Source organism: Somniosus microcephalus, chromosome 5, assembly GCF_052327205.1.
Source record: "Somniosus microcephalus isolate GS21.2 chromosome 5, FLI_Smic_1.0, whole genome shotgun sequence".
NCBI lineage: Eukaryota > Metazoa > Chordata > Chondrichthyes > Squaliformes > Somniosidae > Somniosus > Somniosus microcephalus.
In genome coordinates this window covers 237,368,738-237,396,728 of record NC_140991.1, presented here as the reverse complement: position 1 = coordinate 237,396,728, position 27,991 = coordinate 237,368,738, and the positions used below count along the sequence as shown (strand labels likewise).

The 27,991-nt window shown below is 45.7% G+C and overlaps 1 protein-coding gene across 5 annotated transcripts in view; it reads right to left on the bottom strand.

Moving 5' to 3' along the window:
• The window catches only part of LOC147117613 (triple functional domain protein), an 862,300-nt gene that overhangs the window by 407,669 nt on the left and 426,640 nt on the right, over positions 1–27,991 (bottom strand). For 4 of the 5 annotated variants that reach the window (XM_085988742.1, XM_085988739.1, XM_085988740.1 and 1 more), the window contains 4 exons: positions 23,252–23,426; positions 17,553–17,748; positions 16,564–16,730; positions 8,159–8,278 (listed from right to left, as the gene is read on the bottom strand). In XM_085988742.1, the coding sequence (XP_085844868.1) occupies positions 8,159–8,278; positions 16,564–16,730; positions 17,553–17,748; positions 23,252–23,426 (658 nt within the window). Of the gene's footprint in view, positions 1–8,158; positions 8,279–16,563; positions 16,731–17,552; positions 17,749–18,995; positions 19,032–23,251; positions 23,427–27,991 lie in introns of all 5 variants that reach the window. The other variant, XM_085988743.1, reaches the window with a different exon arrangement.

Here is a 27,991-nt window from a genome sequence, read left to right as displayed (position 1 = left end):
TGAGTAAAGGGCTAACAGCTAGATAGGATCAGCACAGGTTTGGACGAGCTGGAGTGTGTGGACGGAGGAAGATTGGAGGCTGATAGAGAGTGCATTGGGGTAGTCAAGTCTGGAGGTAACAAATGCACAAATAGGGTTTGAATGTCTGAAGTAGAGGCAGAGGTGGGCAATGTAACAGGGTGTACTTAAACAGAGTGTTTTATTTGGGAATTTGGAAAGAGTGGGAATTTGGAGAAAAGTCAAAGTCATAACGGCACAGAAGGAGGCCATTCGGCCCATCAAATCCGTGCCGGCTCTCCATAGAGCTATCCAGTCGGTTCCATTCCCCCGCTCTATCCCCGTAGCCCTGCAAGTTTATTTCCCTCAAGTGCCTATCCAGTCTCCCCTTGAAAACATTGAATGTCTCCGCTTCCACCACTTCCGTCAGCAGCGAGTTCCAGTTCCTCACCACTCGCTGTGTAAAATAGATTTTCCTCACATCCCCACTGTATCGCTTGCCCAAAACCTTAAATCTGTGTCCCCTGGTCCTTGTACCATCAACTAGTGGGAACAGCCTTTCCCCATCTAGCCTATCCAAACCCGTCATAATCTTGTACATCTCTATCAAATCACCCCTCAACCTCCTTTGCTCTAATGAAAACAAATCCAGCTTCTCCAACCTGTCCTTGTAGCTAAGATCCCCCATTCCCGGAACCATTCTGGTAAATCTCCTCTGCACCCTCTCAAAGGCCTTCACATCCTTCCGAAAGTGTGGTGACCAGAACTGGACGCAATACTCCAACTGTGGCCTAACCAGCCCTTTATAAAGGTTCAGCATAACTTCTCTGCTTTTGTACTCAATACCTCTATTTATGAAGCCCAAGATCCCATATGCTTTGCTAACCACTCTCTCAATATGTCCTGCCACCTTCAGGAACCTATGCACATTAATTCCTCTTTAAAACTGTGCCATTAAGTATATATTGCCTCTCCCTGTTCCTTCTGCCAAAATGCATCACCTCACACTTCTCTATATTAAATTCCATCTACCACTTGTCTGCCCATTCTGCTAGCATTTCTATGTCCTGCTGCAGTCCATTGGTATCATCCTCACTGTTTGCCACACCCCCAAGTTGGTGTCATCAGCAAATTTAGAAATTCTACTCTGTATTCCAATATCCAGGTCATTTATATATATCAAAAGAAGCAGTGGCACCAGCACTGACCCTTGGGGAACACCACTGTCTACCATCCTCCAATCTGAAAAACAGCCATTTACCACAACTCGCTGCTTTCTGTCCTTAAGCCAATTCCTTATCCAAGCTGCCACTGGCCCACCTATTCCCTGAGCCTCAATTTTGTTAACGAACCTTCTATGTGGTACTTTGTCAAACACCTTCCTAAAATCCATGTAGACAACATCCATTGTAGTCCCTTCATCAATCCTCCCTGTTACTTCATCAAGGCACCTCCCCCACATCTAGGGGAGATTGAAAAATTATGGCAAGCCCTTCCCCTATCTCCTCCCCCAATTTCCTTAGAAACCTGGGATGCAAGCCATCTGAACCAGGCGACTTATCCACTCTAAGCATACCCAGCCTTTCTAGTACATCCTGTCTATCAATTTTCACCCCTTCCATTGCTTCTACCTTTTCCACTTCAACTGATATTTTGTCAGCATCCACCTCCTTAGTAAACACTGATACAAAGTACTCACTGAGTATTCTAGCCTTGCCCTGCGCTTCTAAGGCTATTTCGGCCCAGAAATTCGGGTCGGGGGCTTCCCGCGGGTGCAAGCCCCCGACCTGCACTTACCTAGCACGCCGGCCGTTGAGCTGTGGGCCCGCATGGGATTCCGATCCTGGGCCTCCTCCAACTGCCGACGCATAGTGCTTGCGTATCCCAGGGGCGCAGTTAGTTTGGTGCACCCCCTGGGATCACGTGGGCCATGGAGAGCCACTGGTAGCAGGGAATGCTTCATTCATAAGTTTGACAGGAAGAGCTGTCAAACCTATAAATATTACAAGCCCCAAAACACCACTAAAACTTCAAATAATTTTTTTTTTTAAATCACATTTTTAAAAAAACTATAAATTACATGAAATAACTATTTTAAACAATAATTTAAATTTTTGAAAAAATGAATTACATTTTCTAACGGGGCTAAAAATAAACTTACCTTTCTTTAAAGTATTTAAAAATAATAAACCTGTGGAAAAAATGTTTTAATTTTAATTAATTCACCACTTACCTTGTTAAAAGCAGGCCTTGCGCCTGCTTTTTAAAAGTGTAACTGCTAGAGACTTAACCTCTCGGAGAAACCTGCAAAAAAAACGTAAGTTCGATGCGCACACGCTGCCTCTCCGGCACACATGTTCCACCTGTCAACCCCTTCTTTCAGGGGAACGGAAGTGCCGGTTTCCCGCGCATGCACGAAACCGGCACTTTCGTTGGGCCTACGGGTGAGTACCCCGTGCATACTCACGCGTTGGGACCCGAATTTCTGGCCATCATCTTCTTTGTCCCTAATCGGCCCCACCCCGCCTCTTACTACCCGCCGGTAGAAGATTTTGGGGTTCCCTTTTATGTTAACCGCCATTCTACTCTCATATTCTCTCTTTTGCCAATCTTATTTTCATCTTCACTTCCCCTCTCAAGTTATTGTATTTGGTCTGGTTCTCCCCTGACGAATTCACCTGTCATGCATCATACACCCTCTTTTTTTGTTTCATCATCTTCTCTATCTCCCTCATCATCCAAGGAGCCCTTGCTTTGGTTCCCTTACCCTTCCCTTTTGTTGGAATGTACCCATCCTGTACTTGGAACATCTCCTCCTTAAAGATCATCCATTGTTCCATTACAGTTTTTCCCGTCAGTCTTTGGTTCCATTTTACCCTAGCTAGATCCTTTTGCAACCCATTGAAGTTAGCCTAATTCCAGTTTAGAAGTTCCACTCTAGATTGTTCCTTGCTCCTCTCCATTGCTAATCTAAATCTTATGATACGATGATCACTCGTACCCAAGTGTTCTCCCACAGACACTTGGTCGACCTGGCCCACCTCATTCCCCAGCACCAGATCTAGCAATGCCTCCTTCCTAGTTGGGCCAAGAACATATTGGTCAAGGAAATTCTCCTGAACACATTTCAGAAATTCCTCCCCCTCCTTTCCCTTTACCCTAGCATTATCCCAATTGATATTTGAGTAATTAAAGTCCCCCAATATCACCACTCTATAGCTCTTGCATATCTCTGCGATTTCCCTGAAGATTTGCTCCTCTACCCCATCTCACTATTTGGAGGCCTATAGAATACCCCCAATAGCGTGATCATACCTTTTTTGCTCCTCAACTCTAACCAAATAGATTCTATCCTTGTCCCCTCAAGAACATCCTCCCTTTCCAACACTACAATGTCTTCCTTAATCAGCACTGCCACCCCACCTCCCTTTCTTCCTTCCCTATCTTTTCTGAACACCTTGCACCCTTGAATATTAAGTGCCCAGTCCTCACCTTTTTTAAGCCACGTTTCCGTTATTGCCACAACATCATATTGCCACACGGCTAATTGTACTTGTAGCTCACCAACCTTATTCACCACACTTTGTGCGTTAACATACATGCATTTTAAACCCATTTTTGAATTTTTTATAGTCTTTCTTAGTCTGCTCCTATCTAATATGATACTACTTCCGCCTCTAGCACTACTTTCTTCTCTAGTACTATCCAACACACTCACTTTTTTAGGCACCTTATTCTTCTTTTCTACTCCTATATGCAGGTGCCCACCCCCCTGCCAAACTAGTTTAAACCCTGCCCAACAGCACTAGCAAACCTCCCTGAGAATATATTGGTCCCGGCTCTGTTACGGGGGAAGGAGTTGTTGCTTTTTGCCTGCACTACTTGTAGTGCTTTGTGTTATAGGTAGACATTTAATTTCAGTACCCATAACTTAATCTCGATCAAGTAAGTAGTCAAGAAACTACACTGTAAACTAAGTTACCCAATTTCAAATTTAATTAAATAAAACAAGGTCATATAGTGATGGCAGTGCAAGTGGTGTGCCGCAACTGCAGCATGTGGGAGTTTGTGGAGAGCATAGTGATCCTGGACAACCATGTTTGCAGTAACTGCCTGCATCTTGAGGAACTTCAGCTCAGAGTTTTGAGCTGGAGTCTGAGGTGCAGACATTGCAGGGCATCAGGGGTGGGGAGAGTTACCTGGGCACTTTGATCCAGGAAGCAGTCACACCCCTTAGGTTAAGTAGTGGTACAGTCTGGTTAGTGGTCAGGGACAGGAGGGTGTGACTGCAACTCAAGCAGTAAAGGGGACCCCAGGTTCAGTGCTGGAGGAGCTTCAGCCTTTGCCCTTGGCCAACAGGTATGAGGTTCTTGCTGCCTGTGTGGATGAGGGTAAAGCCTGCAGGATGGATGAGGAAGCTGACCATGGCACCATGATGCAGGAGGCCATTCAAGTGGGGGGAGTGAAAGGGAATGTAGTTGTGGTAGAGGACAGTATAGTCAGGGGGATAGATACTGTTCTCTGCAGCCGCAACCAAGAGTTCCGAAGGTTATGCTGCCTGCATAACCTTAAAGGGTTAAAGACATATCCTCACGGCTGGAGGAGAACTTGGATTGGAAGGGGGAGGATCCATAAGAACATAACAAATAGGAGTAAGAGTAGGCCATTTGGCCGTTCTAGCCTGCTCCACCATTCAATATCATGGCTGATCTTCTACCTCATCTCCACTTTCCTGAACTATCCCCATATCCCTTGATTCCCTTAATATTCAAAAATCTATCCTCTCTGCCTTGAATATATTCAATGACTGAGCCTTCAAAGCCCTCTGGGGTAGAGAATTCCAGAGATTCACCACCCTCTGAGTGAAGAAATTTCTCCTCATCTCAGTCCTCAATCCAGTTGTCATGGTCCACGTAGGAACCAACGATATAGTTAGAACTGGGAATGAGGTTCTGCTGAGGGAGTTTGAGGAGCTAGGATTCAAATTAAAAAGCAGAACCTCTGCATTGTTACCTGAGCCACGCGCAAATTAGCATAGGGACAAACAGATTAGAGGTTTAAATGCCTGGCTCAAAGAGTGGTGTGGGAGGAAGGGGTTTCAGTCCATGGGGCATTGGCACCAGTACCGGGGAAAGAGGGAGCTGTTCCGTTGGGACGGGCTCCACTTAAACCGGGCTGGGACCTGTGTCCTGCCAAACCGAATAACTAGGGCAGTAGACAGGGCTTTAAGCTAATGAAGGGGGCACATGTAACAAGGGTAATACTGTAATCATGGAGGACTTTAATCTACATATAGACTGGGCAAACCAAATTTGCAGAAATAGTGTGGAGGATGAATACAGGGAATGTCTGCAATTAATAACCTTGTAGTAAAGGGGCCTTTATGGAAGAGTGACCATAATATGATAAAATTTTATATTGAGTTTGAAACTGATTTTGTTCAATCCGAAACTCGGGTCTTTATCTAAACAAAGCAAACTGCGTAGGTATGAAGGGCGAGTTGGCTACGGTAGATTGGGAAACTACATTAAAAAGGTATGACGGTAGACAAGCAATGGCCGGCATAAAAAAAATTAATACATAATTTACAACAAATTACATTCCTTTAAGGCACAAAAACCCCACAGGAAGAGTGGTCCAACCGTGGCTAACAAAAGAAGTTAAAGATAGTATTAGGTCAAAGGAAGAGGCTTCTAAGGTGTTGCCAAAAAGAGTAGTAAGCCTGAGGATTGGGAGGATTTTAGAATTCAGCAAAGGAGGACCAAGAAATTGATAAAGAAAGGGAAAATAGAATGAGCGTAATCTAGCGAGAGACATAAAAACACACTGTAAAAGCTTCTGTAACAGTGTAAAAGTATGTAAAAAGGAAAAGATTAGCGAAAGTAAATGCGGGTCCCTTACAGGCTGAGACAGGAGAAATTATAATGGAGAATAAGGTAATGGCAGAGAAATTAAACAAATACTTTGTGTCTGTCTTCACGGAAGACGATGCAAAAAACTTCCTGGAAATGGTGGAGAACCAAGTGTCTTGAGAGAATGAGGAACTAAAAGAAATTATTAGTAAAAAAAAAGTACTGGAGAAATTAATGGGACTGAAAGCCGATAAATCCCCTGGACCTGATGGCCTATATCCTAGGGTTTTGAAAAAGCTGGCTATAGAGATAGTGGATGCATTGGTTGTCATTTTGCAAAGTTCCATAGATGCTAGAACGGTTCCCGCGGATTGGAAGGTAGCAAATGTATCCCCACTATTTAAGAAAGGAGGGAAGAGAGAAAACGGGGAACTACAGACCAGTTAGCCTGACATCAGTAGTAGGGAAAATGCTAGAATCTATTATTAAGGACGTGGTAACAGGGCACTTAGAAAATAATAATAGGATTGGACAGAGTCAACACGGATTTGTGAAAGGGAAATCATGTTTGATGAATCTGTTAAGATTTTTTTGAGGTTGTAACTAGCAGAATAGATAAGGGGGAACCAGTGGATGTGGTGTATTTGGATTTTCAGAAGGCATTCGATAAGGTGCCACACAAGAGGTTACTAAACAAAATTAGGGCTCATGGGATTGGGGGTAATATACTAGCATGGATTGAGGATTGGTTAACTGACAGAAAACAGAGAGTAGGAATAAACGGGTCATTTTCGGGTTGACAGGCTGCAACTAATGGAGATCAGTGCTTGGGCCTCAGCGATTCACAATCTACATCAATGATTTAGATGAGGGGACCAAATGTAATATATCCAAGTTTGCTGATGATACAAAGCTGAGTGGGAATGTAAGTTGTGAGGAGGATGCAAAGAGGCTTCAAGGGGATATAGACAAGCTAAGTGAGTTGGTAAGAACATGGCAAATGGAATATAATGTGGAGAATTGTGAAGTTATCCACTTTGGTAGGAAAAATAGAAAAGCAGAGTATTTTTTAAATGGTGAGAGATTGGGAAATGTTGGTGTTCACGGGGACCTGGGTGTTCTTGTATATGAATCACTGAAAGTTAACATGCAGGTACAGCAAGCAATTAGGAAAGCAAATGGTATGTAGGCCTTTATTACAAGAGGATTTGAGTATAAGAGTAAAGACATCTTACTGCAATTATATAGAGCCCTGGTGAGACCACACTTGGAGTATTGTGGACAGTTGTGGTCTCCTTACCTAAGGAAGGATATACTTGCCATAGAGGGGGTGCAACAAAGGTTCACCAGACTAATTCCTGGGATGGGGGGATAATTCTGAGGAGAGATCGAGTAGACTCGGTCTATATTCTCTAGAGTTTAGAAGATTGAGAGGTGATCTCATTGAAACATACAAAATTCTTACAGGGCTTGACAGGGTAGATGCAGGGAGGATGTTTCCCCTGGCTGGGGAGTCTAGAACCATGGGTCACAGTCTTAGAATATGGGGTCGGCCATTTAGGACTGAGATGAGCAGAAATTTCTTCACTCAGATGGTGGTGAATCTTTGGAATTCTCTATCCCATAGGGCTGTGAAGGCTCAGTCATTGAATATATTCAAGACAGAGATCGATAGATTTTTGGATGTTGAGGGAATCAAGGGATATGAGGATAGTGCAGGAAAATGGAGTTGAGGTAGAAGATCAGCTATGATCTTATTGAATGGCAGAGCAGGCTCGAGGGGCCGAATGGCCTACTCCTGCTCCTATTTCTTATGTTCTTAAACAGTCTTTGTGATAGAGCAGATAACCACCAACTCCTGCCTACCTGGGGGCATGAATGAACAGACTTTTCCATGACCTCCCTCCCTACCATCACAGCATGCAGCACTTTGATTCTCCATAACATTCCATGTACATCCTAGCGAACTTCTACTAAAGTTACCTCGACCAACAAAATTGAAGAGGAGAGACTGGCAATTCTGAGATTTAAGCTCAAAGCTTTGTGCTTGGGGAGTCAAGCCATGTACAATATTAAGATGTAGGCTGCCAAAACAAATAGGTCCTATTTCGGGACATAACCATTCTCTTTTCGTTTGAGAAAACGGCATCTTGATATTTTGAACCATGTGTGAAATGTTTGAAATACATTTCGGTTTTAGACTAGGAAAGTATCAGAGTTGGACTAGGAAAATCTCTAAATTGCTCCAAGACACAATTAAGTTGTCCACCAGTACAATAACAGCACATTATTGATAGACACTTTCCTACCTCAATGGCATGTTGGAACTGCTCATGCTCACGCTGTAGCTGTTCAGCTTCCTGAAGTGAGCTAGCAGTGATGAGGCCTGCATTTAGCATGGATTCTCCATTCCGAATCCAACCCAGTACCTGCAACAATAACAAATAAATAAACTGATGGCGTACAATGAGGCTTCAGTTGTCAATGAGAGGGTTTTAAGGAGGGACTTAAATTAGGAGCAGGAGGTGGAGAGGCAGAGAGGTTTAGGGAGGGAATTCCAGAGTGTAGGGCCTAGACAGCTGAAGATGCATCTGCCAATGATGAGGTAAAGTGGGGGAGGAATAGACAAAAGAATACTGGAAGAGTCAGCAACTCACTGTTAATACCAATAGTGCCAAAATGCATTGCTTTATACTAGACCTCAGTATGATGTAGATCACTTTAACTAAATTACAAACTATAGGACATACATAACTTTTCAGATTTCCCCTATGATCCTTTACTTTTATCAGTACACTACATATGAAGTAACACATTTACAACATGTTGCATTTACCATTATGACCAATGAATGAAATGCAAAATCGCAACAAGAGAACAGTTAAAGTTGAGAGTCCCCTCATTGCAAAACTCTAATGTAAATGGGAGCATAATTTTAGAACTGTGTGTGACTACATGGAGTACTCCAGATAGAAGTATGAACAAGAATTAACTAGGCTTTGACACCTAAAATCCTGGGTAAGAGGTTCTTGCTGCCTATGTGGTTGAGGACAAAGTCTGCAGGCTAGATGAGCAAACTGACCAGGGCACCGTGGTACAGGAGGCCATTCAAGTGGGGAGTGAAAAGGAATGCTGTAGTGATTGGGGACAGCATAGTCAGGGGGATAGATACTGTTCTCTGCAGCCGTGACCGGGAGTTCTGAAGGCTGTGTTGCCTGCCAGGGTTAAGGATATCTCGCAGCAGGGGGAGGATCCAGTTGCCATGGTCCATGATGGAAATGACGACATAGGTAGAACTAGGAATGAGGTTCTGCTAAGGGAGTTTGAGGAGCTAGGATCCAAATTAAAACACAGAACCTCAAAGGTAATCATCTCTGAATTGCTACCCAAGCCACATGCAAATTGGCATAGGGACAAGCAGATCAGAGAGTTAAAAGCGTGGCTCAAAGAGTGGTGTGGGAGGAAGGGGTTTCGATTCATGGGCCACTGGCACCAGCACTGGGGAAAGAGGGAGCAGTTCCATTGGGACAGGCTCCACTTAAACCGGGTTGGGACCAGTGTCCTGGCGGATCGAATAACTAAGGTTGTAGATAGGGCTTTAAACTAAAAAGGGCAGGGGGGGTGGGGGGTCAGGTGAGGGGATATTTAGAAATCTAAAGATAAAAGTCAAGGCAATGGAGCAGTGTAGCGATTTGGGTAAAAATAAGCAGAGTGTGACAAGAAGGGACAGAAAGTTTAGCAATAATGGTGCATTAGCGAATAAGGTGAGAACAGGGAATAAAGTTAAAATTAAAGGCTCATTATCTGAATGCACGAAGCTTTCGTAACAAGATAGACGAATTAGTGGCACAAATAGAGATAAATGGGTTTGATCTAATCGCCATTAGAGATGTGGTTGCAAGGTGACCAAGGTTGGGAAGTAAATATTCCAGGGTACTTGACGTTTTGAAAAGACAGGCAGAATGGAAGAGGGGTGGGGGTAGCCCTGATAATAAAGGATGACATAAGGTCAGTAGTGAAAAAGGATCTTGGCTCAGAAGATCAGAAGTAGAATCAGTATGGGTAGTGGTAAGAAATATAACAAGGGGCAGAAAACACTGGTGGCAGTAGTTTATAGGCCCCTTCACAGTACCTATACCATTGGGCAGAGTATTAATCAAGAAATAATAGGAGCTTGTAAAAACGTTAATGCAAAATTTGGGGTGGGGGACTTTAATCTTCATATAGACTGGGTAAATCAACTGACAAAGGTAGTCTGGAGGACGAGTTCCTGGAATACATCCGAGACAGTTTCCTAGAACAATACATTGTGGAACCAACCAGGGAACAGGCTACTTTAGATCCTGTATTGTGTAATGAGACAGGGTTAATTAGTAATCTCATAGTAAAGGATCCTCTGGGGAAGAGTGATCATAATATGATAAGGTTTGAGAGTGACATACTTAAGTCTGAAACTAGAGTCTTAACCTTAAATAAAGCCAATTACATAGGTATCAGGAGTGAGTTGGCTAAGGTAGATTGGGAAATTACATTAAAAGGGATGACGGTAGATAAGCAGTGGTAAACATTTAAAGAAATATTCCAAAATTCTCAACGAATATACATTCCATTGAAAAATAAAAAGTCAACGGGAAAAGTGATCTATCTGTGGCTAACTAAAGAAGTTAAGGATAGTATTAGATTAAAAGAAGAGGCATATAATGTTGTGAAGAATATGGCCTACATCCTAGGGTTCGAAAAGAGGTGGCTGCAGAGATAGTGGATGCATTGGTTGTGATCTTCCAAAATTCCCTAGTGTTTAGAACAGTCCCAATGGATTGGAAGATAGCAAATGTAAACCTGCTATTCAAGAAAGGAGGGAGTGAGAAAACAGGGCCAGTTAGCCTGACATCAGTCATTGGGAAAATGCTGGAATCCATTATTAAGGAAGTGGTAACAGGGCACTTAGAAAATCACATGATTAGGCAGAGTCAACAGTTTTATTAAAGTGAAATCATGTTTGACAAATTTATTAAGAGTTTTTTGAGGATGTAATTAGCATGATAAAGTGGAACCATTGGATATAGTACATTTGGATTTCCAAAAGCCATTCGATAATGTGCCACATAAAAGGCTGTTACGCAAGAGAAGGGCTCATAGGGTTGGGGGTAATATATTAGCATGGACAGAGGATTAGTTAACGGACAGAAAACAGAGAGTAGGGATAAACGGGTCATTTCCAGGTTGGCAGGCTGCAACTCGTGGGGTGCCGCAAGGATCAGTGCTGGGGTCTCAGCTATTTACAATCTATATTAATGACTTAGGTGAAAGGACCGAGTGTAATGCATCCAAGTTTGCTGATGATACAAAGCTAGGTGGGAAAGTAAGCTGTGAGGAGGACACAAAGAGCCTGCAAAGGGATATAGACAGATTAAGTGAGTGGGCAATAAGGTGGCAGATTGAGTATAATGTGGGGAAACGGGAGGTTATTCACTTTGATAGGAAGAATAGAAAGACAGAATATTTTTTAAATGGTGAGAAACTATGAAATGTTGGTGTTCAGAGAGATTTAGGTGTCCTTATATGGAAAGTTAGCATGCAGGTACAGCAAGCAATTAGGAATGCAAATGGCATGCTGGCCTTTATTGTAACGGGGTTGGAGTATAAGAGTAACTAGTTCTTGCTACAATTGTACAGGGTTTTGGTGAGATCACATCTGGAGCACTGTGCAGAGTTTTGGTCTCCTTATCTGAGGAAGGATATACTTGCCTTGGAGGCGGGTTCACTAGATTGATTCCTGGGATGAGAGGGCTTTTCTATGAGGAGAGATTCAGTAGATTGGGTCTATACTTTCTGGAGTTTAGAAGAATGAGAGGTGATCGCATTGAAACATATAAGATTCTGAAGGGGATTGACAAGGTAGATGCTGAGAGGTTGTTCCCCCTGGCTGGAGAGTCTAGAACTAGGAGGCATAGTCTCAGGATAAGGGGTCGGCCATTTAAGACTGAGATGTGGAGGAATTTCTTCACTCAGAGGGTTGTGACTCATTGGGATTCTCTAACAAAGTAAAATCTATTCTGTTCAACATAAACCATCTCATTTCCTTATTGAGGATCATCATATGCAGTGTATGCATTATCTGAATTGGTAAACAACTGTACCCTGAAAATGTGTCAGTGTAGATCTTACACAACTGCAGATTGTTGAGAAAATAGAGGCAATTTGCCATTAACTCCATTTGCTGTACAGTTAATCTGTTATAATCCATGTATAATTACAGGAAGTGAGTAGGCAGGAACAATTAATGTGCTTTATGAGACTAAACTTGCTGGATCGCAACAAAAAGGAGAAATTATGCAGTTTTTCAAAATTACACAACCATTACCTTTAATATTTCCCCAATACCTGTGTTCAAATGCACAAGATGACTATAAAACAATCTCAGCCCTATCTGGAAGTGATGCTTTCCAATCACCTTTGCCTAAAATAAAACTCAGTGGAAGGAAATGACAGACATGCAGCACTGTATCCCCATTTAAAATCTTTGGCCCGTATTTTCCGATCCCTATGGGTGTGTACGAGCTGTGTATGCGCTGAAAACCGGCACTTCCGATCTGTCAAGAATCCTCGAGAGATCCTCTGCCTGCCCTGGAGAAGGGCCTCTGTGGGGGGAAGAGTTCCGTTTTCTGCAGAACCTCTGCCCGCTGAAAACCTTCAAAAATCTTACGCCTGGTAAAAGCGTAAGGCCTGCTTTTACCAGCAAAAGAGTTTATAAAAGTAAAAAAAAAAATTTTCACTCATTTATAATTTCAAAATATTTTTAAAAAAAAAGTTACGTTTATTTTTAGCCCTGTAAAAAACTTCAATTTTTTTTCAAAAAATTAAATTTTTGTTTAAAATATTTAATTTAATGTAATTTCAACTAATTTTAAAAATGTGATTAAAAAAAAATGTATTTAATGTTTTATTGTGTTTTTTGTGATATCCCCATTCATACTTTTGACAGGTCTAAGCTGAGAGAACTGTCAAAAGTATGAAGGGGGATTCCCTTCTTCCGTTGGTTCCCCATGGCCCACGTACGTTTGCGAACTGCCTGCGCCCCTGGGACTCTGTGCGTGCGCGCGCGCACCAGGAGGCGCCCAGGAGCGGAAATGTCCGGACCGCCGGAGCCCTCAGGTAAGGGCGTAGATTTTTTCCAGATTGGAGGCATCTGCACGCAGGAAGCCTGCGATCGGAAAATACGGGCCAATCTCAGCTGCAGAAGGACAAGGGTTAGATAAATGCTACTTGGAGAAAATGGGAACTTTCTAATGTGTATTGATCTCAATCAGCAAGCACAGTATCCTACCAGCATCCAGACACCATTGCTATTAACTGATCTCTAAAACCATGTTTGCACCAGATGATAACAAGAGTTCTCTGTTCAGTGGAACAACAAAATTTATTTGAATATCCTTTGCTGTAATTCATCTATTTATGAACAAAGTAGCATACAATATAAAAAGATTTAGTAGTGCTATAATGTGTTTCAGCGTTCCTGGGTTAGGCAAAGGGAAACGAATCTCCTGATAATTCTTCAACGATCCGGCTGGAAATGTGGACGTACAGAGAGCAAAGGATCGGGCTTTTTGCTATTAGTCTCCCACAATAAAATAGTCTGTTAACATTCACTGTGTACACTTAAATAACGTCTGCTTAGGCGAGGTGTCTGAGAGTGACAGGAACCCTACTCTGGCAATACTTTCAGAAGGGAGATATTGCCATAGAGAACTGGCAAGATTTAAGAAAATAAAAAGAAGCAACCTCAGTCTCCATTATCCCTATCTACCAGCAGTTCACAGAATCACAGAAACCCCACAGTGCAGATAGAGGCCATTTCGGCCCATCGAGCCTGCACCGACACATATCCCACCCGATCCCCGTAACCCCTAAACCAACACATATCCCACCCTATCCCCGTAACCCCACGTATTTAATCCCCCTAACACTAAGGGTCAATTTATCATAGTCAATCATCCTAACCCGCACATCTTTGGACTGTGGGAGGAAACCGGAGCACCCGGAGGAAACCCACGCAAACACGGGGAGAATGTGCAAACTCCACACAGTCACCCGAGGCCGGATTCGAACCCGGGTCCCTGGCGCTGTGAGGCAACAGTGCTAACCACTATGCCACCGTGCTGAAATGAAAGGGAATTTATCTATTCTTTTCCAACTATTCACTTTAACCAGACAATTCTTTCAACTGAATAAGTCAATATAGTATATGTCCCGTTAATGAGAAATTTCCATACTTGGCTTTTGCACCCAAAATTGCAATATTTTGTAATAATTACTTTTTATAACACATAGGATTGTACAAAAAATATTCTTCTCTTAATAAAATTGAAATTTAATTAGTGTACCAGCTCATGTATCTATATCTATATATATATATATATATATATATATATATAAAGTGGTCGATCTGTCTGTCCTTCTGTCTGTCTGTCTGTCCTCACGTGTGCGTCTGTCGGGCTATGCGCTCGAAAGTTACAGGGCGTACCTACGCGTGCGTTACGTCGAAAGAAAGCTTACCGTTCCAAAACGGTCTTAAGCGTATTTACGTTTCGGCCGGGCTAAAATCGCGCCCACGGTATCCGAAAAACCTTCAACATTCCGCTCATTAGCATCTCATTATCCGCTCATTAGCGACAGAGTGACCTCGAGGTCGACCAATCGTACGCCGGGTTGCTGCCGCGTGCGGCCGGGCCCTCCTACGGTCGAGTGACGGGACGATTGACCAATCCTACGCTTTGGTCACCAGACTGTTGTGTGGGCGGGCCGTATCGTTCTGAACTGAGGTGACTGGCCGCCATCTTTATTCTCACCTTCTGTGTGTTTATTTGTTAGGAGCGATTTTTTTTTAATGTGTAAAACGTCAAAACACAATGTCTAAAACGTTAAAACACAATGAAGATGGTGTCCCATCTTCTTAACAGCCGTTTAAAAAAAAATAACTTTTGGTGTTTTCAGCAAGAATGCGCATTCCTTCTCCGTGGCAGCTTTTTAAAAACATTAAAAAACTTTCAAGATGGCCTCCCATCTTCTTAACACCAGTTTATTAAAAAAAAATTAAAAAAAAATTCTGTTGCTTTCACAGACTGCGCGTTCCTTCTCCGTGGCAGCTTTAAAAAAAAAAAAAAAAAAAAATTCTCTTGGTTTCACAGACTGCGCGGGTTACCCCGGCAACCGGGCCCGCCGGCCGTCTCTCTCAGCCGCAATCGGTGGACTTCAAGCCGGCTCGGCCGGGGGGTGGGGCTCTCGGGACTGCGGGGCGGGGCGAGGCTCTCGGGAGTGCGGATCTCGGCCGGGGCTTGCTGAGCGTGAAGGGTTACCCCGGCAACCGGGCCCGCCGGCTGTCTCGCAAAGCCGCAATCGGCGGTCTTGAAGCCAGCTCGGAAGGTCGGGCCTCCGGAGTTCGGTGCTTGGTTGTGGGGAGGGCGAGCCTCGGGCGGGGGGGGGTGGGGGGGGGCGGCGGGCCATCCTCGGGAGTTCGGGGGGGGGGGTGGGGATCAGGGGGCTCGCGAGTTTGGGGGGACGGGGATCAGGGGGCTCGGGGACTCTTCCCCCTCCCCTCCCCCCCCCCGCCCTCCCTCCCCCTCCCCTCCCGCCCTCCCTCCCCGCCCTCCCTCCCCTCTCTTCCCCCCGCCCGCCCTCCCCTCTCTTCCCCCCGCCCTCCCTCCCCTCTCTTCCCCCCGCCCTCTCTTCCCCCCAGTCGCTCCCTCTCTTCCCCCCAGTCGCTCCCTCTCTTCCCCCCAGTCGCTCCCTCTCTTCCCCCCAGTCGCTCCCTCTCTTCCCCCCAGTCGCTCCCTCTCTTCCCCCCAGTCGCTCCCTCTCTTCCCCCCAGTCGCTCCCTCTCTTCCCCCCAGTCGCTCCCTCTCTTCCCCCCAGTCGCTCCCTCTCTTCCCCCCAGTCGCTCTCTCTCTTCCCCCCAGTCGCTCTCTCTCTTCCCCCCAGTCGCTCTCTCTCTTCCCCCCAGTCGCTCTCTCTCTTCCCCCCAGTCGCTCTCTCTCTTCCCCCCAGTCGCTCTCTCTCTCTCTCCTCCAGCAACAACATGCCCTCGAAAAAGCCTCGGCACCGCCGGGCACTCCAGCTAGTAATACAATAAAATGGTTATCTGGTCAACAGTACTATTCTTTCACTTGTGGAAACCAGGTTTGAATCCAGTTCAAATGGAAGAGATGAAGGACTCCTCTCTCTGCTAGCTGGAAGGTCTGTCACAGAATGAATTCAGGTAGTCTCAACCCAGCTCTTAATGAGCACAGAGCTGAATGTTCAAATCTGCCAACAATTTAGCAATATATGAGCAATCTCATTCAGACCATAAGGATGGCTGCTGTGAGAAACATGCGGTAACCCCATAGTCAATCTAAAATATGTAGCAGTCCAGGTTTTTCAAGTTCTCGTGGTGAGGGATGTTAGTGCTAAGGAACAGAAAGCATCCGTTTTCCATTGATGGTTACCCAGCGTTAGCATCATGCATTCCTCAGTCTGGTACTGCATGCCAAGATGTACAGAAAAACAACTTACACTGCACCCAAACCTGAAGCAGAACCTCAGAACAGATACTCCTGATCCATCAATGTGAAATTTTCAATTTCCTCCCACATGAATGCTGCACTCTCAGCTACTGATCAAAAAACAAATTCACTCATTTTTGGTCATAATCATGCAAAGCACCCTGAATGCTAACCTGTTTGACCTCAGCCTGTAGGTGCCTCAGCTGCACACACTGCTCTAAGTGCCGACGGTGCTGCTCTGCGGTGAGGTCCAGCTCCTGCTGCTTCTCATGAAGAAATTCTAGCAGGTCCTGCACACGAGTTGCCATGTCGACATCTCTGTCACAGGTTAACTCAACACCTAAAAGGTAACAGCAAATACCAAACTTAATTTATTTGATTTTTTTTTTAGTTCTTAAACATCTGCCCTCCCCTCCTCAAAGCACTGACTCCTTGCTTGGTTACAGTATCATTTAGGTTTCTAGTTTATTTACAAACTATTTAAATTGTTCTTTGACCAAGAGGAAGTGTTCATAGTCTAAAGACTTCTAGGTTTTTGATAACACCTTTGTAACCAGTGTTAAAAGGCTCACAAGAGCGACTTACCCTCTATTATTCGCTGATCCTGTTAAGAAGCAGTGTTACTGGCAATGTCCGTACTTCAGAATTACTATTTAATAAAAATTAGCTACTGTTCAGTTAAATATTGGGAAGCCCAGAACTATTATCTTCGATCCCCACCACAAACTCTGTTCCCTAGCCATCAACCCCATCCCTCTCCCTGGTCACTGTCTGAGGCTAAACCAGACTGTTCGCAGCCTTGGCATCTTATTTGACACTGAGCTGAGCTTCCAACCACAACCTCCCCATCACCAAAACCACCTACTTCCACCTCCGCAACATTGGCCATCTCCACCCTTTCCTCAGCTCATCTGCTGCTGAAACCCTCATCCATGCCTTTATTACTTCCAGACTTGACCATTTCAATGCTCCCCTGGTCAGCCTCCCACCTTGCACCCTCTGTAAATTTGAGCTCATCCAAACTTATAAGAGTGACCCCATGTCAACTATCCAATTGAAATCATTGGTCAATGTGGACACAATCTGGTCCCTTTATTATTTTATAGACCTCAATCAAATCATCTCTGAGTTTGCAGTTAAAAACACAATGAGTGGAGCATACCTGAGCCCTGTACTTCATTCACATACTGGAGTAACTCCTGCCCCTGGTGGATGACGTCAAAGGTCAAGTTGTTCATGGTTAGGGCTTTATCAGCGTGGTGCTGCAACCTCTGTTCAGCAAGGGTCAAATCCTCAGTATCAAAGTCATTCATCTGTTGAGACAGCTCATCATTCCAAGACTCGAGGTCTGAAATGATCTGAAAGAAGCAAGCCATCATAATTTATGGAAAACCATGCTGAACTGGTGCATTAACTTGAATGAAATTTCCATCTGGAAGGAACACGTCCAATGTGATGAACATCAATTCGTTACAGCTTAGCATCAAAAACGTAATACGGTCACACAGACACTGGTTTATATACAGTGTTAATATATAAGAATGTTACAAATAATAATGTTCTATATTGAAACAAACAGACTAATGAACACCGAGTTTCAATATACAACAATCTTTATGCAAAAAGAGAGGAAAGATGTACAATTAAACTCATTAAAAACATCAATTACTGCGGCATTCATTTATACACTTGCTCAGTCTCACAAGATAATCAAACCAAAATATAATATAATCTCAGTTCTCAGTTGAAACAGTTTCATTTAAATTACACTAACATTCATTTATGAAGGTCAACGTTAGGATCATCAGTCTTTTAACAAAAGCAGAATTTTCGAAGTAATCACTTCAATGTCAAGGTTTGGCTCTACGTTATTTAAAATATAAAAACGTCACCTTTTATAAACTACCGTAATTTCACAAAATAACCCTCACTTCAATAGAGCCATAAACTCAACTTTCAACTCTTTATATGTTTTTTTTTTAAAAACCCAAGTGTGGCCTGTATGAACATGCCCTCTGGCCTAAACTCTGCAGCATGAGATGCAGCTGGTCATATTTTTCCATTGGCTATCTAGTAACCCTGCAGTAAAACCAATTAGTTTGGGTCATATCCTTCCCTAGCATTTCTAACTAAATTAATTTAATGTACTACACAAACATATGGTTAAAAATAGAATTATGGGATTCGGAATCTAGGGATACAGAAAATAGTTGAAAACAAGGGGGGCCATTTTCAACCTTGCAGCCTAGGCGGTAACCTGAAGGAGCGGTTTGCCTGCCCATTGTAGTGTCCGCCTGATTTTCATTCCATTAAAATCAATAAAGGGTGAGCGATCTGCATCCCAGGTTACTGCTTAGGTGGCAAAGTCAAAAAATTAACCTCTAAATATCAAAAAGGAAAGTTATCCTAACGCCACTCTATGGATTATTTTGAATAATCCATCCTTCTCTACTGGTAATTCTATAAATGGACACTGACTGCTAATTCATATTAACACAGACTTACATGTAAATACTGATCCTCTCACCCTTACAGATGAACTTCACAATCACCTGTTTACACATACAAACACAGTCCAATCCATTTCCACGCTTACAAATCTTACCTGTGAACTGTAGGGAAATTGGAACTGGCCAACCTTCTGCAAAAAAAGTCACACTTATAACCCAGACACAGATGTAACCTAAATCACATCCAGACAAATTGACTGGTTCATTTTGCATAGCCTATGTCAGTTAATTTTGTGAAATTACGGTACTGTTCTGAAAGGCAGCACAGCTCAAATTACTCACCAACGGAGATTGATTTAAAAATGTTCTTGATTCTAGTTATTAGCATTACTTTAGCACATGCGCAGTAATTTTGATGTGTTAAATTGTTACTGTATTTCATTTTCCTTTCCAATTTTCTCCCTCCTCTGCTGAAAGTATCAACTCCTGCTGTGGTATAGTTCCTCACAAGCTAGGTGCCCTCCAGCATGTCACCCATTATCAGCATTCTTCATGTGTCAATATACAAAGTGAATGGTAGCAAACTATTTGACTGTAAAGGATATCACAGCTGAGCACAATTTTGGCCTCATCCAATTTCCAAACACATGTACTTTCTAGCAAAGGTCACCATTAGGAGTGAGAAGCTTGACTGATTTGGGGCATTAAAGCCAATTGTAATGCTCGACCAAGAATAGCTGACTTGGCATAAACCAGAAATTGAACCTGGGATTTTCTGGTCAGGATAGCTCGATATCACATCAGTGTCAGATTTACTTACTAAGCTACTGGGAGCATTACTTCATTTTGAATACTATTAAAAAAATTGCCCTTTATTTACCATGCATTGCTATTGCTACTAGAAATATCATGCAATCTGTTCTCTTTTCCCTTGAATTTAGCAGACAAAGCTATAGTGATTGTTTGTTCTTATGCAGTTACAATGGGGGGTGGTAAAGAGAGAAGGGCGGGGCAAAGAAAAAGGTTGTGGGTAAAACAAGACACTGGCCATCTTCCCCTCAGAATAAGCCATTCACTGAGCAACTACCAGAAAGTAAAAGGTCCACAACCTGGATGACAAGGGATGATACATTGAGACAAAATACGTGACTCTCTTTCTCTATAAAGAAAAGAAAACTGGTTCCCTTTTCAAACTTTCTACTTGTTTGTTAGCGTGTCCTGATTTTTACTGGAGATTACGAATTTCACATCACTACATTTACATGTGTAATTCCAAATAAAATTGCTGGAAATGTGCAAAAAATCTAAAACTGTAAAATGTCTGGAAGGCAGTCGTGAAACAGAGTATTAAGTAATTTAGGAGTACATTAACCCGCAGCAATCTAGCGGAAATATGAACTTGACCACCAGATAAAAATCCATGCTGAAGATTCACTCTCATGAATGAAGAAAATGACTGGTTGTAATTTGATCACTCAGTTGCCTAGCAACAGTTCATTAGAGCCCTTAAAACAGTAATCATAGAAATTCAGCTTTTAAGAATCGGCATTGCAGATGTTATCTCATGAGTGTGAAGTGTTTTTTTTAATGGATTAAACCATACATCAACACATGCTCTCTCCAAGCATCCAGGCCAAGGAGCAACTTTATTGCGCTCATGAAAGATGAACTAATCCCTTCTGATCATTGCTGATCAACAGCTAACATTACAGGGCTACTGTCGCTTTTAAAGTGACAACTAATTAGTAAAAGCACATTATGATTGATCATGCCATTAATCAAAAAGTGTACCAACAAGGTTGGAACAATTCTTTTAAGTATCAATGGTTGCTGAATCCCTAAAAAACATTTATTATTGCCAGTGCTGGTTGTATGTAGAATAAGGACATGTCAAAAATCAGCTCTGGTAACAATACAGCTAAAATTTTAAAGATCAGAATATGTCTGCAGCTGGTTTCCCTGGTGTAAAGACATATCACTACAGTTTATTTCAAGGTGCAGGAAGACAGTTATTTAAGGGATAGGGACCAATGTTTACTGAATTTGGGTAAAGCCCTTAAAAAGGGACACCAGTGTCAAATCTCTAAGGATTCACATACAGGACTCCTTTACTTACTTGGGAGGCCAAACATATATACATGCTTTTAAAAAAAATCTACTTGTTTTTTGTATGCATTTATTGAGTCAGGCACAGAAGACACACATAGAGGTGGAACAGAAATAACAGAGAAGATGAGAATTGGTGTTGTTGATTGGTGCATAGGGGAGTGGAAATTCAACCAAGCTGGGAATTATTGGAGGCTAGAGAAACTTGGGGGGAGAAATCGAGTATAGTTCTGTTTGGGGCGCCAGCCTCGCCAGGGCGCTAAGTGTAGCGCCCCGGAAACATTCGCGCCCCCGCACCGGAAATTGAGTGGTTGCACCCCAAAGGGAAGCGCGGCACTACTGGAGGCGCCCCGCATCCCTCTTGGGGCGCTGCGAGTGAATATCGTGGCGCAACGTGCCGCAGCGCCACACGCTGCGGCACGTCGCACTGCGGTATTGCAGGCCTTCCTCCCCTTCTTAAAGGGGAGGGGCCTTGTGCAGCGTGATCTGGGGCCCAGCTGGGCCCCCGAGGATCAAGAGTGCAGGCAAAAGAGCCCGGCATTGAAGAGAAGTGCCGGGCTCTTGGAGCGCAGCCGGCACTCCGCGGGGGGGGGGGGGGGGGGGTACAGGCATTTGCTGGCAGGCGGCCAACAACAAAAATGGCCGCCCCGCACCTCGCCTTTAATTTGCGCCTCCCCGGCCACAGGTAGGCCCCCCTGAACCCGTCGGACATAGCGTCCGGTGGTAAATCAGGGGACACTGCCGAATATCGCGGCCGGGGCGTCAGCGGGGCGCTGCGCACACCGATGACGTCATCGGCAGTGGCGCAGCGCTAATGGTTAGCGCCACCATTAACGTCCCGCGGAATTTAGCAGGAGGTGTGGGCAGTACCGCGCCCGGGCGCCAGTTGGCTTGCGACCCACTTAGCACCCTCTTAAGGCGCTAATGGGTGGCGCAACCAACTGAATTTCTCCCCCTTGGACTTTTTAACCTCGGAGAAAATTTTGGCAAGCTAAATGCTAACTAAGAGTAAAGATAGATCGGGGATAAAGGAAGCACAATAAGAGAAACTATGCTTACATGCATCTTACACATAATAGGATCAAGAGTTGGGAGTCTGACAGCTGGAAGTGATAGGCAAAATCAGAAAAATGGAAAGGAAGAAAAAAAGACTTGGATTTATATAGCACCTTTCACAACTTCAGGACATTCCAAAGCGCTTTACAGACAAATAAGTACTTTTGAAGTGCAGTCACTGTTGTAATGTCGAAATTTGCACATAGCAAGCTCCCACAAACAGCAATGTGATAATGATCAGATAATGTTTTTTGTGATGCTGATTGAGGGATAAATATTGGCCTGAACACTGGGGATAAATCCCCTGCTCTTCTTCGAAATAGTGCCATGGGATTTTTTACATCCACCTGAGAGAGCAGACGAGGCTTCATCCAATGAGGGCACCTCTGACAGTGCAGCACTTCCTCAGCACTGCACTGGAGTGTCTGCCTGGATTTTTGTGCTCAACTCTCTGGAGTGGGAGTTGAACCCACAACCTTCTGATCAGAGGTGAGAGTGCTACCAACGGAGCCACGGCTGACAACCTGTTTTGATCTCTCTATCCTTTTTAAAGCAGTATTATTTGATTCAAAAGTTAAAATTTCAAATATTTTCCATATGAGCAAAGATTGGATTTGTTTTTATTAAATATTTATTTTTTTCAACCTGAAGGTAAAGAAATCAATATTTCCACTGAGTTTAGCAACTACAGTGACATCGACACTGCATATTGTCACACTAGTTGCCAGCACCATGATTCAGAGACACTATAATCACAAGTTTCCATTTATTATAACTTTTAATGTGATGTTAACAAGTGACAATATGTGTGAAGAAATCAACAGGATTTCACCCCAAAATTGACACTCAACTTAATATTCAGGATTAATCACTTTGCAATAAAATCAACTCAAAATAAGTCAAGTACTTTGAGGTGACTGTGATTGCAATCTTGTTGAGCTTTTGATCACTAGGTTATTTAAAGGGATCTGTGAGAACTTTATCTGATTGGTGTGATAAGATAGTGACAACGGTGCAACCTGCCAGTACTCTGCCAAAATGCTACAAGGACATGGGTGTGTGAGACTACCTGCCTCGTAGTTTAGGAGATGACATGCACAGCAGAGTAAATGCAACGTACTTTCCCACAAAGAAGGAAGGACAAAACCAAAGATAGCAGCATGGGAATATTTTCCCCAAGAATTACTGAGATCAATGAGTTAAAGCAGATGTTTAAGCAAACCTATATTTTCTGCTATGTGACACCTACATCTATTGCATCCCGCTCAAATACTCGGAGCTGAAGAAAGAGATCCAGCTTGATCTTGCGCTCCTGAAAAAGATCTTCCATCTGAGCCTGGGCTTCATCCAGCTGCTGAAGAACACTCTCTATGTGATTAATGGAGCTGTTGTGTGGAGTCTTGTTACTTGAAATGGCAGAATCCCTAATAAGAAGATATGACAGTAAGGTAACTGTAACAAGTAGTAACACAATGACTGAATTCCTGGTATGTTCTGCAAGCAAAACTCTTTAAATCCTTTGAAGTTGTTACTTAGAAGTCTGGTTGAATTTTCCATTTAGCACCCTACTGTACTGTTGGTAAGATGTAAATACAGTAATCCTATTTCAAATGAAAGTGCACTGTAACTTCTAAAGAAAAATACTGTTTGTTAATGAGAAGTGAATTATCTGAGACAGCTAGCTTCTTCTGATCAGGAATGACAAAGTCAAATGCAGAGTCAAATTCCCTCAACTCTGCCCCAATTATGTGCCTCGACCCTAACCTTAGAAGAGCACCCTCAATTGCATCATTGTGCCATTTTTCAATTTCACACATCAGCTGTCCTATAACTAAGTGAGATTGCCAACTTAGTGCAAAATTAGGGGCAGTACAGTTCTGGGCCCACGCCTATAAAGAACTGGATTGATACTGTCCAAACTCATTGCATGCATGACTCTCAGAGCCATGGGCCACTGATTTAAAGTGAATTAAGTCAAATTCCATTGTTATTACATAGGATTCTGGGATTTTTTTACCAGTGTTTTAACCCAGAGGCACACTGTGGTGCCATTATTGCTACACTGGCTGAGAACTAACTCAACACAGACCAGAATCCATAAATAATATTGCTTCATTTGATGGTATTTTTAAAATGGAAAGCATGCGCTCCTTCAAATCGTGTCTGGGTAACCTTGTATAGTAGTGGTACATGTTGTGTATGTGCCTTTAAGAGAAGAACTGATTCTGTACTGCAGTACCGGCAGTGACCACCCCTGTATATAAAGCCATAGCAGGCTTCTGTATTTCAGTCTTAAGTTACCCTCTGTTCAGCTGCAAGCACAAGCAGAGGGAGCAGCCAGACTTTGGAGAGTGGATTAAAGTGGTGGTCCCCTGACCAGGAAGAGGAGGAGAACGTTGGACCACCACCACCAACTCCACCATCATTACATCAACTGAGGTGCCTGGAGAGAGAGGACAGAGGAGGAGAAGGAGAAAGGAGGCCTACATCAACATCAACCAGGGGAGAGGCCTTTCTATCACTGCCTCCCCAATTTGGCCTCCACTTCAGGAGAGGGAGAGAGGGGAGAGAAACCAACTGCTTGAAAGGAGGGAAGAAAACTTCATCCGGAACATCTACAGGTGGGTGTTATTTGGGGCACTCTCCCAAGACTTTGTATTTTAGGTGGGGGGAGAAAAGAAGAAGCAAGGCCGGATCATCAAGGGGTGTAGTGTGTGTGTGTGTGTGCTCTTGTTAAAAGCTAGGCCACACACACCACTAATTAGCATCCCTTCTATTGCCTGCCCTGGGAGAGCTTGGAGCTGCCCAAGGTGAAGTCCTTAATTTAATTTAATTACATCGTTAAGACCTGTTGCAGGACTAAGCCTGGGCTTCTCCAGCTTTTCCAGGTGAAGACGTCTTCTCCCCCTGCCAGAAGACCACCATCACCAAAGACTTTTTCCATCGGAGAGTGCAACCCTGCCTACACCCACCCACGATCCTGAGTGGCAACACTGCCCTTTGCGGCCTCCCTCCTTCCCACCCCCCCACCTCTCTCTCTCTCTTTGTCTCTCTCTGCCTGTCTTTCTAAGGCACCTTAGTTTCATCTATTTTATTAATTGCCAATTGAGCAGAGGGGCGAGGGCTCCTCTCCCAATTTAAATCAATAAGGAGAGAGGTGTGTCCTCATTTTAATCAGCTCCCTCTGCTCAATAGAGGACAAAAAAAAATATATATATATATATACACCGAGGCCATTAACACCTTCAGGCCTGTGACTTGGGGTGAGTGTAGCCCTTAAAAAAAAAAGCACCCCAGAATGGCGACTGCATCTTCGCCGGTGGCGGGGCCAGCCGGGACCTATGCGAGAGTGGTAGCCACAGCCACAGCTGCTCCCGCTGTTCCTGCTGCCCCGTCACCTTTTCGATTAATAACGAAAAAGCTTGGGGTGAAGAGCTACACTCACCCCACTATGACCATCGAGGCCTGCGTCAAGGCCATGGCTGGGGTTGTCGGCCCCTCAGCCATCGTCGCGGCCTCGAAAATGTATGGGAAGGCTGTGTTCTTCCTGGGGTCGGAGCGGGCGGTGTCCCTGGCTGTCGCCAAGGGGCTCACCGTGGGCGGGACCTTCCTGCCGGTGGATCCTCTCGAGGCCACCGCGCAGAGGATCATTATTTCCAACGTCCCGCCCTATGTTCCTGGTGAGCTCCTCCTTCCCCATTTGCGACAACTTGGGGAGGTGAGGTCGGGGATCACGCCCATCCCGCTCGGCTTCCGGGAGGCCAGCCTTCGCCACGTCTTCTCCTTCCGGCGCCAGCTGTTTATCCAGCTGGCGCGGGAGGAGGACACTGAAGGGGCGTTCGTCGTCCTCCACGAGGGGACCGCCTACCGCGCCTTTTGGACGTCGGACGGTGTGAGGTGCCATGCCTGCAGGGAGGTGGGGCACATCAGGAGGAACTGCCCTGCCTCCAAGGCCGCCGGATCATCTCGTGCGGCCGAGGCTGGCGCCGCCGCCCTTCCCCCCGGATCTGCCCGCGCGTCAAGTACGTCTGATGCGCGGTTGACGTCGGGGGCCGATGCCACCAAGGCCTCCGGCGGGGGGGAGGGAGCGTGTCCGGCCGGAAAGGCGGCGCGGGGAGAAAAGAAGCACCTTGGGGCAGGCCCCCCCGTGGATGGTGAGCCCTTGCCCCTTGAGCCCCTTACACCCGCGCTCCTCGCGGAGTTGATCAGGGCAGATGTGAGCGGGAGGGGCCCCGTGCCCGAGCCTGTGGCCGCAACCGCCGCAGCGGTAATGCCAATACCTGCGGCCGGGCTCGGGCCCGAGGAACCCGACAAACCTGCTCCGCCGGAGGGAGTCGAGGAGGAGGCCTTTGCAGACATGGAGGTCTCCCTCGCTCCCTCCGTGCTAAAAAGAAGGCGCGACCCCCTGGATGAGGAGGAGGACCGGGAGGAGGAAGGTCCCTCCGAGCAGGGGGAGTCGTCGCCCGCCGCGGGTACTGCGCCCCCCCAGCGCTGTCGTCATCACCAGCGATCGGCAGGGGTCGCCTGTCCCTCGGGAGGCTGAGGCAGATGTGTCTGTCCAGCACGTGCCTCCCGGGGATGGGGATGAGACCCTGCCCGTGGGGGGGGTTGCGGAACAACCCGCGGCAGTAATTGAAGTTGACCTTTTATCGGTGTCGTTACCCCTCGCCGGGTCGGGCAGCCTGGGGGCTGGGTCGGGCGAGCTCGAGGATAATGAGCTCGCCCAATGCGACCCGGACGTCTCCCAGGGGATGCTCGTCCTGGTAGAGCTTTTAATTCAAAACCCCCCGTCCGCTGGGTCGGAGGTTGGTGGCGGGGAGGAGGATGGCCCCCTGGCTGCGTCTCTGGTGCCGGACGTACTGGAGGAGCTGGAAATTGTTCTCTTCCCCGGTTTCTCCGGTCGTTCCGGCGTCTGAGGCGGAGGGGAGCTCTGAACCGCCGCCGTCTTCTGGCCCGGCACCCCTAGAGGAGCCCAGGGAGAAATCCTCTGCCGCCGATCCTGGGGGTGGGATCCGGGCGGAGGCGGGGCTGGCTGGCGCGGCCGAGTCGTTCGCTTCGCACTGCGCGGCGGACGGGTCGGCCGCTGGTGACGACCCCCTGGAGGAGGATGGGGACTCGGTGATGGGCACGGAGGACGATTCGGACTCCAGCGCCGACGTGGCGATGGATGACCTCGTGCCCCTTGCCGAGTCTCCCTCATTTCCGTAAGGGAACTCCGGGATTTTATGGCCACGTGCCTGGGTCAGCGCAATAAGGTCCGGCTGGCCCTCGACAGGTGGTCGGAGCTGGCGCTGCTCATTGATTCCGTCCGCGCCGCCGTTAAGATCTTGGGCGCGGACGAGGGTGTGAACCCGCTCGAGCTGCGTCGGCTCACAACGTTTCTCACTGGGCTGCTGAGGAAGTGGCGGCGGACCAGCGGCTGCGCTTCCTCGCCCCGTTAGGTGTAGGTAGAGGTTGCACTATGCTTCTGACATGAAGATAACCATAGCCAGCCTCAACATCAACGGCAGCAGGGAGGCGCGCCGCAGATTCAATAACTTCTCGGTCCTTCGGGACGGGAAGTATGCGGTGTGCTTCCTGCAAGAAACCCACACCGTTCCGGGAGACGAAGCCACGTGGCTCCTGGAGTGGCAAGGAGGGGTCAGCATGAGTCACCTCTCCAACAATTCCAGCGGGGTGGCTATCTTGCTGGCCCCGCATTTTCAGCCGGAGATCTTGGGGGTCAAGGAGCACGTGCCGGGCCGCTTGCTCCATGTCACTGTTCGCCTGGGGGGCGTGCCGCTCCATCTAGTGAACGTGTACGCCCCTCAGACCAGTGCGCAGCAAGTGCGCTTCTTCGAAGAAGTGTCCGCTCTCTTGGGCTCCATCGACGTGGGCGAGTGCGTCATCCTCGGGGGGGATTTTAACTGCACCCTCGAGGCGAGGGACCGTTCGGGTCCCCCGCGAAGCCCGGCGGCGATGGAGAAGTTGAGGGACCTGGTTGGGTCCT